At 44.5% G+C, this 19006-nt stretch overlaps 1 protein-coding gene across 1 annotated transcript in view; it reads left to right on the top strand.

Annotated features, from left to right (window-relative positions):
• The window catches only part of LOC134077528 (alpha-1,6-mannosylglycoprotein 6-beta-N-acetylglucosaminyltransferase B-like), a 92073-nt gene that overhangs the window by 35692 nt on the left and 37375 nt on the right, over positions 1-19006 (top strand). The window contains exons 5-8 of the mRNA XM_062533192.1: positions 1197-1270; positions 3262-3429; positions 10585-10749; positions 15627-15796. Of these exons, the coding sequence (XP_062389176.1) occupies positions 1197-1270; positions 3262-3429; positions 10585-10749; positions 15627-15796 (577 nt within the window). The remainder of the gene's footprint in view (positions 1-1196; positions 1271-3261; positions 3430-10584; positions 10750-15626; positions 15797-19006) is intronic.

The raw sequence follows: 19006 nt of genomic DNA, 5'->3' as shown, positions 1-19006 counted from the left end.
TTGTTAGCTGCACTTTTAACTGATGTTGACAGACAGCTGCACTGCTGAAAGACTGGCTCTTTCAGTCCACGAGTCTTTTCCACCTTCAGTTCAGCTCCAGTGCCCCTGCTAACGCTCTGAGGCTCCTGCATGGAGGCTTTGCCTGTGCTTGCGGCTGACATGCTACAAATGTATGTTCTTTTTATGAAATCCATTTAGCTCGTCGTTTCACAGATTGTTATTTGTCAGGCAGAAAGGCTGGAGGCCGTCCAAAGTTGAAATATGCTTCACAGATATCCTGCTCAGGCAGTTAATCCCCCAGTCTCTGGGCTTGGAGTGGTTCGCCGTAGAGCGGTGTTCATTGTTGCGGCTGCAATTAATATTCTAATGTTCCGGAATGGACTCTAATCCTCTGACTGTGATCACGCAACACAGACTTGGCGCCACCACCGGCGTGAGGAAAGCTCTCCCAGCCTCCTTCATTAGGGGAGCCAGAGTGCGCTGCCAAAGTGATGAATATGCGTAGGAATGCGCCTGCGTGCTTGCATGCATAAACAACACACACACACACACACACATACACACACATACACACACACACACACACACACACACACACACACACACATATACACACACACATACACACACACACACATGCACACATGCACACATACATACACACACACACACACACACACACACACACACACACACACACATTTACACATACACACATTTACACATAAACACACGTACACACGTGTGCACACACACACACACACACACACACACACACACACACACACATACTGTCAGACCTATTCTATACAGTCTGTGAGTCAGATGCATGAGCTAGTGTGCAAGTAATCCATACACGTGCATAAAAACACTTAAGATGGCATGTGTGGCATATTTACACACACACACACACACACACACACACACACACTGACAGCCATATATAAGTCAATTTAGCCAATGACTCACTTCCTGTTTGCCTGTATTTTTAGAGACGAGTGGGCAATACCTCACTTTCTCTTTTCACAAGAACTTTCTCTTTAATGGGGCCAACTGACTGGAGACAAAGGGAAGCAGCGTTTTGCCTTTGAAACAGGAGACAAGACAAAAGACCCCTTAAGACTTCCTGAGTTAACTCTGAAAAAAGAAGACTTCCTTAGTTTGTGAAAATGGTTTTGCTGTTGTTGTCTCTGCAGTAAGAGATGGCTTGGCGGGCCAGTGTGACGTCCCTAAGGATCCTCATTACCCCGACTGCGCTGGCAAAATGGATGTGAGTATTGCACAGTGCCGCTTGATCCCCTAACAATTTCTTCATTTACTTATGATTAGCATGAATAATGTAAAAAGATAGTAAGGAATATCCGCACGCTGCATCCGCATATCAGACTGATGAAGCGCTTAAGGCTCGAAAGGTACTGTAACTTTTGGTTTAACTTTAATAAACAGATAAACAGGGAGCTAGTGTGTTGATGTTCTTTATTATGTTTTATAATATTGCTTTTTTAAAGGGATATTCTGCCATTTTTGGAAATAATCTCATTTTCCACCTCCCCTCGAGCAAAACAATTGATACCTTTTCCCCGTTCATCCAGCCATTCTGTGAGTCTGGCGATACAACTTTTATCATCAGCCTAGCATAGATCATTGAATCGGATTAGACCAGTAGCATCTCGCCTGCTAGCATCATGTTCAGGGCTCTAAATTAACACCCGCCAACCCGCCAAATGCGGGTAAAAATTCATTTTGGCGGGTATAAAAAAAACCTTTAGTAGCCACTTTGGCTGGTGGTGAGTGATAGAATAAATTGTGTCCTGATTAGAACGGCAAAAGACGGTGCCGCCGGCACCCATAGACCGTAAAGCCGGCACCCCACCAAGGGGCGCAACAAACTTTCAGTTTTGCACCTGTGGGCCGCGGGACTGCCATTAGGGGTGTCCAAACTACGGCTCGCGATGCACTTCAATGCGGGGCGCCGAGCATGCATTAGTTTATCATAGATCCGGCCCGCGGCCGCCACGCACTTAGGTTATCCGCTATTTTTTTCCAGCAACGATGTTGTGGTTAACATAAGATAACGCTTTACACTCTTCTTAGAGAATGTTTACATTTACAATGTCAATATCAGAACAGCTTGTTACATAGAGATGATAGGCTACTCTTTGAAATCTCTGCAGCAAATCTAATTTATGTTATGTTACTAATAACGTTAGCCTACTCATAACGTAATTGGGAACGTGTTTGAGTGCGCATGAAAGGGAGAGAGAGCACCAGCTGGCTTGTCATTGTTGATAACTGATATCTCCTTTTTATAAGAAATGTAAAAAAAACCCCCGCAAAGACAACAGTAGTTCCACTACTGAAAGGTAAACTGTGAGAGGGCAGGCACAGCAGCTGAGTGGAGCCAGCAAGAGTCAGTGCACCATTTATAAATTAATTAAACAGCATCATATTAACAGTAATTTATTTTCTACAACAAAATGAAATTTGCAAACGTACCATGGCAAGTTGCAAACGTACCATGGGTGCAGTGATATCAGGCACTACTACTGCTTGTTGTCTATGGGGACTATTTTCAGATGCTACATACGTTTGCAACTTGCTTTGATTATTACGCCAGATTAGAGTGTAGTTCCATGTCAAATCAGCCTAGAAAAACGTCAGGTTTCATTTTCAGTTGGTCTTATTGCACTTTCTAACTTGAGAAGAGACACGTTTTAAATGGGAAAAAGACCAGAAATCTTAATCACTTTTAAACATGATGCTAGCAGGCGAGATGCTATCGGTCTAATCCGATTCAATGATCTATGCTAGGCTGAAGCTAAAAGTTGTATCGCCAGACTCACAGAATGGCTGGATGAACGGGAAATATCAATTGTTTTGCTCAAGGGGAGGTAGAAAATTAGCTTATTTCCAAAAATGGCGGAATATCCCTTTAATCCTGCACCTACTTTTGGATGTGCGCAAGTGTTTGTTTGGATTAAGATGAATAATGTATCATTAAATACATTTATAATTTGTAGTTGCATCTTTTATAATCATTAAGTTAATAAAACTAGTTAAACTAATGTAGTTTTTTTATTTTCTATTTGTATAGTATGTGCTATGTGCTGTGATGATTTTGGAATGTGGTTGTGTCAGACTTTACCCTTACCTTACCTGAGGCTAATTCCTCCCTTGAGAGACCTAATAAAGTCACCTTGAACCCGGATCCTTAATTGGCTTCTAACAGCGTTGCACATGTGGACATGTTTGTTGTTGCAGTGGATGCGGGCCCGATGGACCTCTGACCCTTGTTACAGCTTCTACGGAGTGGACGGCTCCGAATGCTCCTTCCTGGTTTACCTGAGTGAGGTGGAGTGGTTCTGCCCCCCTCTGGCCTGGAGGAACCATAGCAGCATGCCCACTGCTCATCCAGCGCCGACTGGACAGGTGATTGAAGAGTAAGGCCCAGGCTACAATGGGGGTGCCTCTCATTCAGCTTTTATACATCCTCCCTTCGTCCTCACTGATCTTCATAAAGAATGATGGGTCGGCAACAATGGGATAATCTATCCAGTGTTAGTTATAGATCAGTGGGAACAAGCCTGGAGGACCGAGCATTGAGGATCGAGGAGAGATGATGAGAGGCACCCTACAGTATGTCAACAGCTCAAGCACTTTGTTGGTGGAGAGTCTGCTGCAACTATTAGCAATTAGCTTCCACGGTAACACTTTACTTGACGGGTTCGTTCATAACACATTCATAACAGCTGTCATGAACTGCACATGAAGTATGCATGACTGTTTCATGAAACATGACCCAACATTCATACCAACCCTGTCATGAATGTGGAAGACAGAACGTTAAAAACTTGTCAAAATAAAAGTCCAACAATCGCAAAGCAGCATTGCTGTCTTTTTTGTTTTAGCCAACCTGATCATGTCACATCTTAGTCAACGAGGAAGTCCAGTGTCCAGGAGAATTTAGTTTTTTGTTTGTCTGTTTGTTAATTTTATGATAGTAACCTCTGAAGAATGCATAATTGTCTACACCAATGACTGTATATCAGATATATAAAACAGTAATGTCCAACCATTCAGAGGTCCACAGATGGTCAGTAGTTCACTTCCCAGTATGATGAATACTTCACAACTCATATAGTAAAGTGACATTTCAAGTAGACTTCATAAAATATTCATGAGATGTTTACAAATGCTGGAGAGGATTCATAATACCCTGTATATGGATTACTAGATTGTTGGACTTTTATTTTCACAAGTTTTCGTCGTTTTGTCTTCCACATTCATGAAAGTGTTGGTATGAATGTTGAGTCATGTTTCATGAATCAGTCATGAATGCTTCATGTGCAGTTCATGACAGCTGTTATGAATGTGTTATGAATGAACCCGTCAAGTAAAGTGTTACCGCTTCCACTATCATCAATACAACTGGCTACACTAGTTGTGATAGCAACACCAGGGATGTAGTGGAGGCTAAACACAGGTAAACACAGTTTATCCACCTCTGAAATTTCAGAAATAGAGTTTATCCACCTCTTATTAGAGTTTATCCACCTCTTTAAAAAAGTTTATTCACCAATTGCAACTTTTAACATTCAAAAATTATACTTAAAAAATGTTATCCACAAAATACATCTGATGTCCACATTCACAATATGGACACTCATCAACATTCAAGGAGCCATTTAATACCACTGGTATTGTTATAAACATTGGACAATAGCCAGCCTCCAACAACATCAAACATGTTCAATGCCTTTTTAAAAAAAAAAAAAAAAGAAATCTGATACTGCATTACCATGATCACAGAATTCTTAGTCTTTTTTTACTACTATCTTCAATTTCCCCTTGGGGATCAATAAAGTATCTATCTATCTATCTATCTACAGACAGCCCTGAGCTACGCGTACAGTACGTTCAAAAAAATGAGACAGATCTTCAGCGGAGGACTCTGTGCAGCCCGGGCCTACCAGTAGCCTTTATGACTTATGCATAGCGCTGGCAGTAGATCTCTGGCAGCAGCAAGGCATCGTGAGCAGCGCTGTTCACATGCGGAGAAGTGTAAGCGGAATCTCCCGTGGGCGTGCTGTTGTGCCTCAGAGGTAGTGAGCAGAGTAGAGCAGAGCCGCGCAGGAAAAACCTTCTCTGATTTATCTATTCCTTTATCTTGTTCTCGGCGAGCGAGTGAGTCAGTGTGATTGCATCTCCGCGCAATCTGCCATATCCTGAAGCTCCGGAGCCGGAAACTGGAGACAGACCCTCCATCTCGGCCTCCCCTGAGCGCCCACATCCTCTCTGTGATGAGCGCTAGCTGAAAGTGAACGGGTGACGTGTGCTAGCTGAGAGTGAATGCCCCTATGGAGGCATTACGTTGTGGAAATCTTTAGCTTCTCTGCTAATTCAGGTGAACTGTACTGTAGGTGTGCGCTTAGTACTGGAATAAGATTATTTGAAGATTTTTTTTAATTTTATTCCTAACACATTTTCAGACTCATGTTCTACTTCCTGAGGGCTTGAAATGAGAGATGCTTTAATTCAGTTGAAATCCCCCCTTGGAGAGGGAGGTGAATGCGAAGCTGGTTTTACATATTGTATGTGTGAGACTCTCTCTCGGGCATGGCAGGCTTCTGCTGCGGTTGTGTGGGAGGGTGAAAGGGCACGTTCGAGAGGATCAGAGCCTCAAGAGCCAGAAAGAAAGAAAGAGTTTCCTTGAGGCTGCAGGCTCCTCAGTGTACGAGCACAACTTCTTGCAAGGAGCTGCAATCATGCTATCTCATTCAGTCTCAACTATGTTGCCAACTCACTTTTCTTACATTCTTGTTGTCAGACTGTTCACCTTGAATGGCCTCATCATGGTCGACTTATTACGTGACTAAATAACACTATGTAGTTCTGGTATAAGATCATAGTACGCTATGTAATTGATCAGGGATTCAAAAACTGGAACTGTGATACGCAAGATGAAAAGGGCAGTGTCAGAAAGGGGTACGCGGGGGGAAAAGTTTGGGAACCGCTGTAATAGACAATATATCATTACAATACTAGACCTTAACCCGAGGACACGTTTTTGTGTACAATTTTGGTAATGTACTCATGGTCCTGATCTTGTTTTCCTCACGCCATGTCCATTACTGGGAGATGGATCTGCCTTTTGCAGTTTTTCTCGATTGCTTTGACCTGCTTAAAGAAACTGGGAGTCCATTTTGTCTTCCTTAGCAGCTTTTTGCACGGCAGAAGTCATCTCTTGTGAATGTGTTGACACATTTTCATTGCTAAACATCAGTTCACGCTGATGAATTTCATTAAACTACAACTTCTCGTTTTTTATTGAAATACATCTACAGTACACACCAAGACTTGACAGCTTTTGCTCTGTTTTCTTCACCAAATAGGCAATACAGTACATACAGTACAGCCTTAGATTAGCTTTTGTTTAGACCTGCGTGTTCATTGTTTTGAAAACTTGACATCAGAGGGGTATTCCACAAAGCCGGTTTTATCACAAAACCGGGTAAGTTAACCCAGGGTTTGCGGTAACTCTAGGTTTTCCGTTCCAAAATGAACACGGTATGTTAGTTACTATAGAATGCTCTGAACCTAACCTGGTCGGAGCAGGTTTTGAGCAGGTTAAGTTTGAAAGATAACCCGGTTTTTGCTCAGGGTAGGCTATTTAAACCCGCGATTTCCGCAGCTTTCTCGTGTTTGCAATGGCATGCCCTATTGATGAGAGGTCTATTGACATCGGAGCGCAAATAATTCGTGCAATTCACCGAGAGTTTGAAAAGACCACGGCTCGACATCTTGATGAATTTTGGCTGAAGCGATATCGTTTTTTACGTTAATCTTTAATATATTTAAATAGCCCTACGTTAGGCTACCAATCGTGAACCTGGCCTCAGTTCACTGAAAACTATTTGCATAGCTCTCCGTTTATTTGAGACGTGTAGTTTTCTGTACAGTATGAGATGCTGAGCATAGGGAAAGCGGTCTGCCAATCAGTGCGTAAAGTCTGTCTTGCGCTGAAGCGGTTATAGTGCGTGACTTCGTCCTCTTTCCTGGCCACAACTCACGAGGGTCATCGTTAAAATGGAGTTTCACCAACTCTCAGGTCACTAATGCTTTAAGTGTCCCCAAGTGGCACAGAAATTATCCTTGCTGTTGACTTTTCATATGGGTATCACTATGATACCATTCGGTTACAATATTATGTCATTGGGTGCATTGATGGCACAAGTGCCTATAGGCCCCAGCTATATATGAGGCCGATTATCAGGAAAGGCTATCACAAATGTTTAGGTAGGCCTATACGCAGCCTATTGGCTATTTCATATCTTCGAGATGGTTTGTTAATCGCTGTCGATTTTATCATTAGCCAAGAGGATATAGCCTATGATGCTTCGTACATGATTACTTATGTGGAGGCACAATTGCCTGGTTTGGTCTACGATGCAGGATGTAATTTGAGCTATACATTTCAGACTGCGTTGCATTATGAACATATCATAGACCTTATATAATTGTTGTGCTTGTGCAAGATAGCTGAAAGTTTGTATTTGGTCGCAGCGCAATTCGATGGGTAGCTCCTTGGGGATCGAGGGTATCCATGCCTCCCGACGCTCATCACCCTGTAGGCTACCCTAATCCCGCTCCTGGACCACAGGCAACATTTAACCTGGCACACAGCAGAACCCGCGATTGAAAACACATTTGGGATATTGAAGTCCATATTTCAATGCCTACGTAGTATAAGAGTGTGTCCGAACGGGCTTGCGTAATTGTTGCATGCGCCGTCCTCCACAATATAGCCATTCCACGCAAAGAGATGTAGAAATGTATCTGGAAAAATAATATAATTACTACCATGAATCGTAGTGTTTCATCTTTACTTGATCAGATGATCGCTTGGGCCCATCAGAGTAGCCTACATCTTTATAAAATAACAGGTTATGTGGTAGGAATGCTAAGACAACTTTAACTGAGATATGAATAGATTCATAGTTCAGATATTTAGGAACGTGCTTTTGTCATGAAACGTATGCATTCACGCAGTCAGCGATCCGCTACCAGGGTTTCTCTGAATGGCAGAGGCTTTGGTGTTACTTTAAAAAACTTTTTCTAATTTATTACAGCCTGCGTTCGAGTTCTGAGAAACATGCGGCCCGTTTCTCGCCTAGAAAACTAGACGCCCCTAGCGGCAGCTAGCCTGTTTCGCCCTTTTGATCAGGATTTCCATGCTCCATACATCACGTCTTTATAGGTTTGGCGTGTACGCGCACAACCCAGTGTTAACCAACCCCGTGTTGATTAAACTATTTCATAACCGGCGCGGTGGAACCGACCGCTCTGTGTTAGTCGGCTCAGGGTCAATCAACCTAGAGTTCAGCGTTAACTCTGTGTTTGTTAAACCTCCGTTCGTGGAATACCCCTCAGGGGCCTGTACTACGAAGGGAGCTCAACCTACCCACATGTAACCCAGGGTTACTTTGCTAAACCGGGGTTGACAAAACCTGGTTATCTTCATTGGTGTTAATCGGTACTACGACGCTGAGTAAGAAGTTGATTTGTTGAACTGGGGTTAACCTCATCGGAGTTGGTGCGCGTTCACATAAAATGGGCGGGTTGCAGCGCAAATCACCACTTTTAATGATGACGCGATCACGTTATTTTACGGTTAAGGCCTGCGCAATGATTATAAAAAGTTGCGAGGAATTAAAACCCACTTTACGATACATCAAATACGTCGGCAGCAATCAAAGCAAGACAAGGCTGTTGGCACGTAGGCTATTGCAGATCGGATATATGAAAGTAAAGTTTTATTTCGTGTTCCTTAAATAGCCTATGTGTTACGGAGGATTAATAGCTTGCGGAATGTCTGAAATGTGTTGAAATAAATACATTTTGAGTTCATAAGAGTCCTACAGATGCAACACAATTCATGCCATGTATATTAATAAATATGAATAAAGGATAATTGAATGTTTAGCCCCATTGACTGATTTAGCGTAGGCCTATGCCTATCCTGTGAACATTTTAGATGCAACGGCAGTGCCGCTGGCAGCAGGTGAAAATGAAACTCAAAAACATTCAGAAGGTTTATGGGCCTAGTTATTATAGCTTGCATTAATATTTCTTAATTATGAAAATATGTTATATTGCCAATGCTTATAGCCTCCACTTTGCCTCGATCAGCTGACAAATGCAACGAATTCCCTCGGCTGAGAATGTATAGGCTATCTTTCATAGAGAATATTATATGGAGAAATAGCCTGGAAAACCAGCGCCAACTGCTGGACGGCAAAATGTTTTGCCTGCATTTGGGTCTGGCCTCGGACCACTGTACATTTTGAAAACACTGCCCTGAATCTGGCAGATGGCAACTAAACCAATCACAACGCAGAGATGTGTTTTGAATCAACGCGGGCGAGGCAGAGGGCTCTGGGGCGGGGTTTTGAGGGAGCGTTGGCCTATACACTAATCCAGCGCGAACTTTATGGGCGCTGCCATCTTGAATATCGCCATTACTGCGTGCCTGCGAGTGTGACGAGTGACACTTGTCTGTGCTTTTCAATGAAAGCATCCTGTCAGAGAATGTCTAACAAGAGGACTGCTAATGAATGAAAATGTCAGGTGAAAGGGATCATTGGATCAATGATGTCAGACTGTACCAAAACTTACCAATGAAGGTAATTTATTAACACCATAAGGTATTAAGACGTGTATTAATGACAGCTAACTTCTGCAACAGCCGCCTACGGAACCAACGGGCTAATTTCTTAGCAGCCAGGCACGCAGTAATGGCGGTTTTGTGTTACTTCCGTGTTTCGCTGGATTAGTGTATAGGCACAGACACGGTTTGAAAGACAACGGGTTGTGCTCATCAACAATGTTCCGTTGTATCCATTCATCGAGGCCAGACTAAATTAGACATCCAATCCATTTAGGCTGGTTTATCAGGCTAATGGAGAAAGATTCTGGCGGTCTTTAAAAACCCTCGCCTTGCGAAGAGAGGCGCTTACAATTTGCGCTCCAATAATGTATCTTCAAAGTAGCCTACGTCGACATTGTGGGGTGTGGTTAACCGCAAACCTCGGGTTAACCAAGATCATAACCTGCTCGGAGCAGGTTTGAGATGCAGCGTAAATTGCCATGGCAGCATACCTAGGTTAAAACCTATCCACCTTTCGTAGTACGGGTTAACCGGGAAGTTACGCCACACGTGATCAACTTACTCTCGAAGTTACCCAGCTAAGCCAGTAACCCCGCTTCGTAGTACAGGCCCCAGAGCTGACACAAGCATTGTATTCATTCGTCTCAATATGAACTTTATTCTCAAGTGTTTTGTTGTTTGGACACTTCCCTCTACTCTCTCTGACACGCACGCACACACACACACCCTTACACGGCCACCACATCCACATCCACGCACACATACTCACACACATGCACATGCACGCACACACACCCTCACACATACACACACACACACACACATCCACTCCCACACATCCACGCACTCTCTTACATCCACACCCACACATGCACATCCACGCACACACACTCTCTCACATGCTCACACACACACAGGCGACGCTGCGCTCGGACCTGGGGCCGCTCCTGGAGCAGGTGGGCACGGGTAAGGAGTCCCTGAGCTTCATGAGGAGACGCATGCGCAGGCTGGCGGCACAGTGGGCATCGGCGGCGCGGCGTCTGGACGGTCGTCTGCGCGGGCGAAGCAGGCAGCAGAAGAGGGTAGGTAGCAACTACCTTCTGGTCGAAAGAACAAAGTTCAATCACAAGTTCACATCCAAGTTATTCGGGTGTGGGATCAAAAATATATGGTTCAAAGAAAAGTGAAAATCCGCACACAGGATAGCTTTGGGCTGCTCAATTATGGTAAAAATCATCATCACGATTATTTTGTTCAATATTGAAATCACGATTACTCAGTGATTTTGGAACTATCATCCTTATCCAAAACTTACATTTTTAAATTTTTCAAATATAATCGAATAGGCTCGGGTGTGGGGATCTTCACTTTTTCTATCAAGCGCCTTCTGTAAACCCACTGTATGCTATTGTCTCTACTATTGTCATATTGCGCTTTCTGCTTTTTTGCACTTCTGTTCCTGCCGTGATCGGCCCTTGTATATTGGGTATTGCAGTATTGCAGTACAGAAACATGGCACTCACTTGCAAACCGTTTGAGTAAACACATGAGCTCACAGTAAAAGGGCTCTTTCTGCCGTGCAGGAGCCTGTCAGCTGTTTTTTGTGTGTGTTTTTTAGAATAGCTCTCCGCTCTGACGCAGTGTTAAAAGAGCATTCACTCAGTGTGAGAGAGAGAGAGAGACAGGAGAGAGAGAGCGAGGGAGAGAGAGAGAGACAGAGAGAGAAAGGGGGGCAGGGGAGAGAAAGAGGGAGGGAGAGAAAGAGAGTGAAATAGACATGGGAGAGAGATAAAGAGAGGAAGAGAGATAGGGAGAGAGAAACAAGAGAAGAAGAGACAGGGGAGAGAGAAAGAGAGAGGAGAGAGAGAAGAAGAGAGTGAGAAAGAAAGAGAGAAAGAGACAGGGGGAGAGAGAGAGATGGAGTCTTTTCTATGCTCTAGTAGTGCATCTAAAAAGTGGTTGAAATCTGATCAACACATGTCTGATGTGCCGCTGCTGTCCAGACTAGGCGTTAAGCCATTGTACTTGTACTACAAGACATTTAGTCGACAGCACTGTAAACAGAGTTCCCTTGAGGAGGGGAGAGAGAAAGAGAGGAAGGAGAGAGAGAGAGAGAGGGGGGTAAGAGAGAGAGGTAAGAGAGCTCGCCGAAATCCTCCCGCTGATAGCTGCCGTGTCCCGTGGGAATCCGACGGAAGAGGGAGCTCAAAGGGGCCGAGCCGTTTAAAGATCTCGTGGAGCGTAGTGGAACCGCCATCTTTTTCATTATTCTCCAATCTCCAGGAAGTGGCGGCGGCAGCGGCAGCAGGGCCCCCCTGGGCACTCCCAGTCAACGGCGAGATGAAGCGCCAGACGAATGGCCCTGCTTTTATTAGCTCTGCTCCTAAACGCCTTAGATATATAGAGCGCTCTCCTGGGTGCTCTAACAAGGTGCTCTGCCAAGTGTTTGATTTAATGGTGTCAGCGTTCATGAGCTATTGACACGTGTGCTTGTGCAGGGCTGTGTGGCTTGTCTGTCTCTATATGAGAGGCGTTATAAAGGATTTAGGATCAGTGTGTGCATACCTTATACCTTGTATGTGGAGGGTCTCTGTACGCTGTACACCACCGGTCAAAAGTTTGGGGTCACTTAGACATTTCCATACCACTCCTTTATAGACAGAATATCATCTGAGATCAGTTGTATTGTTTTTATTTTGATCAGGTGGCAGTTTTCAGATTATATGATGTGCTTACTAGAGTGTGGATCGGGCCGTTTTTTTCTGTCCGTGACCGACCCGGGCCCGACAGCGCAGTGATCGAATCCGACCCGAACCCGACAGGCATTAAGATATTTGTGTCCGAGTCCGACCAGGCCCGACGCAGTTCAAATCATGCATAGGATGCATGTGCATATGCATAGGCATACTAATGACACACGTGGATATTACTTGTGTGGAAAGTCCGATTGTATCAATCAATTGAAAGGCATTCGGAAACGTCGGCACAGATAAGCGGAGCCATGGCCGCACACACACGGAGCAAGAAGTGCACACGTTACAAGAGGCCGGGCACAGTTATGTAGGCTATGTCTACATGCTATGACTTTCCTCTATCATTTTTGATGGTCTTAAACTCTCCAGAGGCTAACTTCTGTTTGCATTCTTCCATGTAAGCACGGCTCACAACTGCACTTATTGTAGGCTACGTGTTTCGTTGTCGCATGCAATAGAAAAATCTCGCGCACAGGAGGAAATGTGTTATGCTGTTAGGATCAGGAATCAAGATAATCAGGATAATCTATTACAAACCTATCGCAAAAACGAACATCAAGTGAAATAAGTTGTTTTTCATTTTTCATTTCAAATGTCTGATCGCGCTGATGTGTCCGGGTCCGACCCGAGCCCGAACATAAATTCTAAATATTTGTCCGACTCCGACCGAACCCGTCGGGTTCCGACGGGTCCCGTCGGGCTTCGGTCGGGTTTCCACACTCTAGTGCTTACATCATTGCAAAAGGGTTCTGGACTGTTGTAGAAAGAGATGGCTGATCTTTAATGCAATATCTATATTGCCCATTACCAGCAACCTTTCATCCAATGTTCCCAAGGCACATTCTGTTTACTAATCCAATATCGTTTTAAAACCCTGGCTGAGAAAACATCGGAGAACCCTTTTGCAATTATGTTAGAACATAATGTAATCTGAAAACTGCTGTCCTGATAAAAAAAACAAAAAACAATGCACCTGGCCTCAGCTGGTTTTCTGTCCATAATGGAGTGGTATAGAAATTCGACCCCAAACTTTTGACTGGTAGTGTAAATCTGTGTCCAAATGATATGATGCATCTTGGAGTGGTTTAAAAATCCTCTTTGAGATGAAGGCATGAAAGTGTAATGCACTCATCGGAATTCATGTCCATGCTACCTGGGGGGTAGGAATTAGGAATAGAAATAGAGGTGTGTGTGTGTGTGTGTGTGTGTGTGTGTGTGTGTGTGTGTGTGTGTGTGTGTGTGTGTGTGTGTGTGTGTGTGTGTGTGTGTGTGTGTGTGTGTGTGTGTGTGTGTGTGTGTGCGTGTGTGTGTGTGTACTACATGGCGTTAGCATCTGTGCCAGGTCCACCTGGTTGGAAGCCTTCAGCCTTCACACTCAGATATCACTCTGAAGCAGCTTTCTCTTTCATCTTTCTCTCCCTCTCCCTTTCTTTCTCTCTCTTTCTCTTTTATACACACACACGCTCACTCCCTCTGTGTTTACAGAGAGAGCGTCTCTTTGGATTAGCTGATCTAAACCCCCCAGAGCTTGGCAGATGTGATTAAAAGCTTCAGAACACACACATGTGATGTTCAGGCCATTAGCCCACTGTGTGCGTTGGGTGGTCAGGGGACGCCAAGCATTTGGTAGCGATGGCTGATTCACGGCGTGCCAGATTTTATGATGTGAGATATCATTACTGCTTATGTCTCCCATGAATTAGCTGGTGGTGCCCGTGGTGATGTATGTGTGTGTGTGTGTGTGTGTGTGTGTGTGTGTGTGTGTGTGTGTGTGTGTGTGTGTGTGTGTGTGTGTATGTGTGTGTGTGTGTGTGTGTGTGTGTGTGTGTGTGTGTGTTTATGATGTGAGATATCATTAGAGCTTATGTCTCTCATGAATTAGCTGGTTCACTGTCTGACATTACAAGAGCAGTAAAGTCCTCTACTGAATGCCTGACACTGTCAGCTGTGTTAAATCACAGTGCTCTACAGTGTTCACCATTAAATCTCTTATGATGGAAGGGGCTTCTAGAAAGTTATGGAAGGTTTGTTGTGGGTTTTTTCACTGTATTCATTGTCCAGTCAGAATACGATGACATGTCCTCATTTCTCCCAACAAAAGCATTATTTAAAATGTCATCCAAAAAAATTACTGATGAGACAAACATCATGCATCATAAACTTTAATTTATAGCATCATTTCCCGTCTATTAACCAAGGTTTATACATTGATTGCAAAATGTCCTCAGCTATGAGGTTAATACACAGGGGTGGGCTGTACACGGGTATGGATTTCTTTTTCCTTCATTCTTCCTTCCAATCTGATTCTGATTGATTGGGCTATTGGGTACCGAGGTCAATACGCAAGTGCGGTCAATACAAGATTCTGTCTTTTGTAATTTGCGTAAAGCATAATTACACGGTTTGTACACAATGCGGCTAACACACAGGAAATGACTGCACTAACCACAAGGATTCCCGCTCCATTTGAGTGGGCCGAACCAGACTGAGCTCTCTGTTTGTCTGGGCCTTGCTATCCCTGTCCTCCTCCTGTTTGGCCTTCTCTCAGCCACCGCCATCAAGCAAAACAAAGCCATGAATGGCCCGATAGTGGACATTGGATGTATTGAATGGGGATTTCTGCCATTGGTGCTCCAGCAGACATTCATCAGACATGGAAGAGTGAAATAGACAAGGGAGAAAGAGAAGGAGAGAGAGGGAGGGAGAGAGAGAAAGAAAGAAGAGATGAAGAGAGAGGGGAGAGAGAAGGGAGAGAGGGGGACAGAGAGACTGGCGAGTGAAGCGTGCTTGGATCTCGAGTGGGCGCCAGACCTCCAGTTGTTCTGTTGTTATGGAGATAGAATGTACCAGACATGGTTAGAATGTGGACACACGGCACTGTGTTTTGTGTCAACATCCATACACACACTCTCCCTCTCTCTCTCACACACACACACACACACACACACACACACACACACACACACACACACACTCACCCTCACACAGAGGGAAAGAGAACGGTTCCGAAACTGGATCCTGAGTTGTGGTGTTTAAGCTAACTTGTCTGAATGTTCAATCACATCTAAATAAAACTCACCATCTGATTACTCTAGACATTGGCTGACTTCAAAAACTGTGCCTCCCCCCCCCCCCCCCCCCCCCCCTCTCTCTCTCCCTCTCTCCCTCTCTCTCTCTCTCTCCCCCCCCCCCCTCTCTATCTGTAGATCCTGGTGCACGTGGGCTTCCTGACGGAGGAGTCCGGGGACATGTTCAGCCCCAAGGTTCTGAAGGGCGGGCCTCTGGGGGAGATGGTCCAGTGGGCCGACGTGCTCTCGGCGCTGCATGTGCTCGGCCACAGCCTCAAGGTCTCCTTCTCCGTCAAGGACCTGCAGGGGTGAGTGACCGGTACCGGCCGCCTGGGGGGGGCAGCACGTTTTTGGGTTTGGCTTGACCCGGACAAGTTTAGTTCTGTGGTGAGCAGTAGGTGTGGGTTTGGCTTAACCCAGACAGGTTCAGTTCTATGGTGAGCAGTAGGTGTGGGTTTGGCTTGACCCAGACAGGTTCAGTTCTGCTGGTGGGCAGTACTATTGGTGTGGGTTTGGCTTGACCCAGACAGGTTTCAGGGATGCAAACAGCTCGCTTTTCGGCGCCTCCCGCTTTTTTCACGTCGCTTTGTGGGACTTGTGTGAATCATGCAAATCCGAAGAGTTTTTTTTTTGAGGGGGGGGGGGGGGGGGGTCTGTAGATAATTGAGATGCAGTAAATGAAGAAGAAAACAATTCTTTCTACTTCGAAGTTGTCCATTGAATTGCATGTGACAAGGGGAAACATCTAATGACATCAAAGAATTCACTGAGGGCAGCGACGGAGTACGGTAGAAGGCTACTTTGCCTATGGATAACCAGATTACGCACCTTTACGCATGTCCTCCGCTTGCCATGTGGATAAAGTTAAGTTCGTCATGCACACCTCTGGATGGGTTATAAAAGCTGACTCTGCTGATATCAATAATAAAATCAGGATTAAGATCAGATCAAACAGCTCTGTGTCTACCGTAACATGTCCAAAAATAGCCTTTGTCTTTTAAGTGTCGGGAGGAGCATCCGTCTACTGTGGAGCATAACCTAGAATTGTTTTTTAGACTATGCCTACTTAGCCTATTATGGGAAGACAATTACGTGAGTGAGGCTAATTTGTCATGTTATGTTGTTTAGTAGTTGTATTGGAAATCATGGCCTTATTGTAGTAGTTGTTAATTTATGTCAATATCGTTTGAATTGTAGCAATGTGGCTGATCGCGATTAGCATAATTTTGGTTTAGCCCTTATCATTTTTTGCATTTAGATTACCAACCAACTATATCCTCTTTTTTTATTGGCCTACTATGTTTGGATTATATGTAGCTGGCAGTGCAGCAACCTGCCTTGACAAAAAAAAAAAAAAAAATTGTAGGAGTGTATATGGGACTTGCATAAAGAATAGCTATAGTATAGAATATAGAACACAATAAAGCAATGTTGAGAAGAGCTAGTCTTATAGAGGAGCTGGTTGGACATTAGCTTATATAAAAAATAGTATTCCCATCATTTGTTTGTACTTGGCAGTAATTGTTTTGTCTATATTATTAGTGGTGTGCCAATATTTCACTGAAACCTTAGAATGTGTAGGCATGGGCTAATAGGCTATGTGGGCCTAAACAGCAAGTTTAGGGGGATTTTGCAATTTGCAAAAATCATTTTGGACAAAACAAAAAAAGGTTGCACTGGGTGTTCTTTCAAGATTTCAGTGCCCAAACATTACTACAATGGCTTTTTTTTCGGCATACACTGCGTGCTCAAGGTGCAATAGTTTGCCAAGATGATGATGATGGTACAGCAACTTTGACTCAGAGTAAAGGTACTGAACATCATGACCCCCCTACAATGGCCTACATTCACCGTAGTGACCATATAGGCCTTCCTCCAAGATGCTTGATACCCATAATGCACCACCCCACGGCCACCGGCGCCACACTGCGCATTTAAGCACACCTACCACCACCCACCCCCCCCCCCCCCCCACCCCCCCCGCTCCGAGGCTCTCTCTTTTTTGACCACATGTGTGTTTGCATCCCTGAGGTTTAGTTCTGCTGGTGGGCAGTACTATTGGTGTGGGTTTGGCTTGACCCAGACAGGTTTAGTTCTGCTGGTGGGCAGTACTATTGGTGTGGGTTTGGCCTGACCCAGACAGGTTTAGTTCTGCTGGTGGGCAGTACTATTGGTGTGGGTTTGGCTTGACCCAGACAGGTTTAGTTCTGCTGGTGGGCAGTACTGTAGGTGTGGGTTTGGCTTGACCCAGACAGGTTTAGTTCTGCTGGTGGGCAGTACTGTAGGTGTGGGTTTGGCTTGACCCAGACAGGTTTAGTTCTGCTGGTGGGCAGTACTGTAGGTGTGGGTTTGGCCTGACCCAGACAGGTTCAGTTCTGCTGGTGGGCAGTACTATTGGTGTGGGTTTGGCTTGACCCAGACAGGTTTAGTTCTGCTGGTGGGCAGTACTGTAGGTGTGGGTTTGGCTTTGTTGCGTTTTGTATCCTTCTGATGATTACAGGGCTCCTATAATCACAGCTGAGATCGCTACTCAGGGTGTGTGCATATATCCTTTTAGACTGTGAGGCTCTCACTTTGCTAAGAGGGGGGTGTGGGTGCCACCGTCTTTAGACCAGGCGAGGCTCTCACCTTGCTAAAGACTAACTTCCCCTTTTCGACTCTGCGAGGCTCTCGCTTGCGAACAAAGAGGAAGTATTTATCAGTGTCGTGTCTTTTGCAAAGGCCCCTTTTTAATGGGTTTAGGATGCACGAAAGGACTGATACATGAATCAAAATCCTTAATCAGGAGTTCAGGGTCAACAAGTAAATATTATACAGGAGGCTCTCCATATATCCATTTCATGTTAACCCTATTACCTGCAATCGTGCTTGTAATTATGTGATTCTCTTGTTATAGTGGGACTTGGCTATTTACTGCATAAACTAATCTGTGACAATGATTTCTAAAAGTCTTCCTCCTGTTACAAAGGCTGTCGCCTGTCAATGGAGTGACAAAGGGGACCTATTCCTCATGGTCACAGAAAGATTCATATATAACTAATTTGGGATTGGGAATTCAGATAATATTTTCCTCCTTGTGACGAGGGTGAATAGTTGGGGTTAAGGGGGTCCTAGGTTCCTAATTGTAAGTTGTGTAACACGGCTGGGGGAAACAGTTTCTCTTATCCCACCGGAAACATGCAACAAACTTAATCTAATTCTATTGACAGGGCCAAGTGATTCAATATGGGCTTTTCTAGGACAAATCTGTATAGCACTCATGGCATATAACAGATCTAAGTGATAATTTGTACTCCATTTTTACATACATTAGTTACTAAAAACAGATTTCCGTATCTTTGCTTGTGTGATGTGCATTTGGACCTTGTAAAGGCCCCCGAACCTTATTCTTTACAGAAACACGCCCGCTAAATAAAGTCCGGTTGGTTTTGTGACCGCATCGGTGCATAGGACCTTCCTTCCTAAATACACAGCTGAGTTCGCTACTCCAGTGTCTGTCAGTGCATTGCGCAGTAAGT

This window comes from Sardina pilchardus, chromosome 3, assembly GCF_963854185.1.
Source record: "Sardina pilchardus chromosome 3, fSarPil1.1, whole genome shotgun sequence".
In the NCBI taxonomy this organism is placed as follows: Eukaryota; Metazoa; Chordata; class Actinopteri; order Clupeiformes; family Clupeidae; genus Sardina; species Sardina pilchardus.
This window is presented reverse-complemented; position numbering and strand designations above follow the sequence as displayed.